General features: G+C 40.4%; 1 protein-coding gene across 1 annotated transcript; it reads right to left on the reverse strand.

The window, feature by feature from the left end:
* Window positions 1-256: 256 nt before the first annotated feature.
* Window positions 257-1,617, reverse strand: LOC108485114 (uncharacterized). The gene has a single exon (XM_017788965.2). The coding sequence runs from the start codon at window positions 1,547-1,549 to the stop codon at window positions 398-400; it is 1,152 nt and encodes a 383-aa protein (XP_017644454.2). The 5' UTR covers window positions 1,550-1,617; the 3' UTR covers window positions 257-397.
* Between the last annotated feature and the right edge of the window lie 236 nt (window positions 1,618-1,853).

Raw genomic sequence — 1,853 nt, forward strand, 5'->3', positions numbered from 1 at the left:
CATATATACGAACTAATTTATGATTATAATATAAATTATAAACAATTAAAATAAAAACAACTCAATACAAAGCAGAGTATTTAGGAGTTAAATGTAGAGAATCAAAATATGAAGACTTCAACATTATCAAGGTGTCATAAACAAAATTGTAGACTTATTAGCTATTTATTCACGCGCCGTTCAGCAATGCATTTGCCAAAAGCACTTTATTTTTTACTGTAAAAGCATTGTGGAATATGAAGAGCAACGCTAAACATTTGAAAGTAGTAATCAAATTATATTAAATTTTTTTGAAGTTAAAAGGGTATAGAACAAAAGTTTCCTCATTTCAGGAACTTGAAAATCTTACAGAACCAAAGAAAACAAAAATCTTACATGTCTAATACATATAATAAGATCATGTCAAAGAAAGGCCTGAGGAGAATGTGATTCCAGCCAAGTTAGCCCCTTTCATCTTGCAATCAGGCAACAACACCCAATTCCATACGCCGCTCTGTTGATGGTAAGTCAGCCAAATAATGTCCCATGAGCCCTCGTAATTCGACATCAACACCACCCGAATTCTCCCATTTCTCGCCTCTAAACACCCTATCATCACCCCGTAAGGTTTCCCTATTTGCTCCATTATCTCACTCGGGACATTTGACACATACTCCCAATTCCCACTTCTTAGGCTTATCCCCCACACTTCTATGCTGCACAACACCTTTGCCCTTCTTTGATCCCGCGATCTCATTATCATCACGTGTCCGTCACCATACACGTGTCTTCGGTCATTTACGTTCGCCCAGCTTGCCTGCTGCTCTCTGTTTCCGAATCTTGGTCGTAGGATCTGTGGTGGGATGTATTCAGATCCAATCGCAACCACCAAACTCTCCTGAGGTGCATTATGTGCATTGAGAAACATACAATCATTCCCTGCGAAGTTCCCCTTCCCCTCTCTTGCTTCTCTGCACTGCCATTTTTCGGTCTCTGAATTGTATTCGAACACAACCGGACTGTTCCCCACTAGTTCCACGAACAAAAACCGGAAATGGCCCGAATCCGATGATTCGGGTACTAGCTTCATCCCGGATCTCCTCCAGGAAGAGGTACCACGTGGACCTAATGGACATGGAGGGATCTTTTTAACTGCCTTACTAACCAAATTAACAGCAATAACTGCCTTTTGAGAATTGGAAGCAAACAGAAAAATATTCCCACTTGCTGTCAATAAATATATATCTTCATCCGGATAAAAAACAACTTGCTTAATCAAATCTTCGATACAAATCTTGAACCAACGGTTGGATTGATCCGAAAACCCGTGGAGTATGGCGTCGCGACGCCAGCGTTTCTTGTAGACAAATAACCAAGTGGCTGACCTTGATCGTAGGTTGCACTGCCGGATAAAATCTTGGTCGGATATAAGATAAGAAAGGAACTTGTTGACTAATTTCATGCGAAGGATTTCCGGCAAAGCCAGTGAGAAGAGGATGCTTTGTATGAGTTCGGAAGGAAGAAGACAGAAACCAAGGGCGTTGGTGTCTGAACTGTGATATTCATCCATGGTTTCAGCACAATAATTTGGGCTTTCAAAGTATTACAAATTTATATGTACAAAGAGTACTCTGTTTCAGGCATGATGATGGTGAGTGTATAGAGTAATACATAAAAGACAAACAGTCCTGCAATGATTCCCATGCGGATAGCGTCATGGTGGGACAAATGGACGGTGGGGGAGGGTTGAAAAAACTTTGAATAATTGTTTTGGAAGTCGACGTATTTGATTGTCGTGAGTGTATAAAATAATGAGGAACTAAGCTTCAATGTGGGGCAGTAAGTATACGTATAAGTGAAGAGGGGTAGCACTT

This window comes from Gossypium arboreum, chromosome 6, assembly GCF_025698485.1.
Source record: "Gossypium arboreum isolate Shixiya-1 chromosome 6, ASM2569848v2, whole genome shotgun sequence".
Classification (NCBI taxonomy): domain Eukaryota; kingdom Viridiplantae; phylum Streptophyta; class Magnoliopsida; order Malvales; family Malvaceae; genus Gossypium; species Gossypium arboreum.

What these genes read in the sequence shown, in the direction of transcription:
- LOC108485114 (XM_017788965.2), bottom strand. Translation starts at nt 1,549, where the DNA reads ATGGATGAATATCACAGTTCAGACACCAACGCCCTTGGTTTCTGTCTT.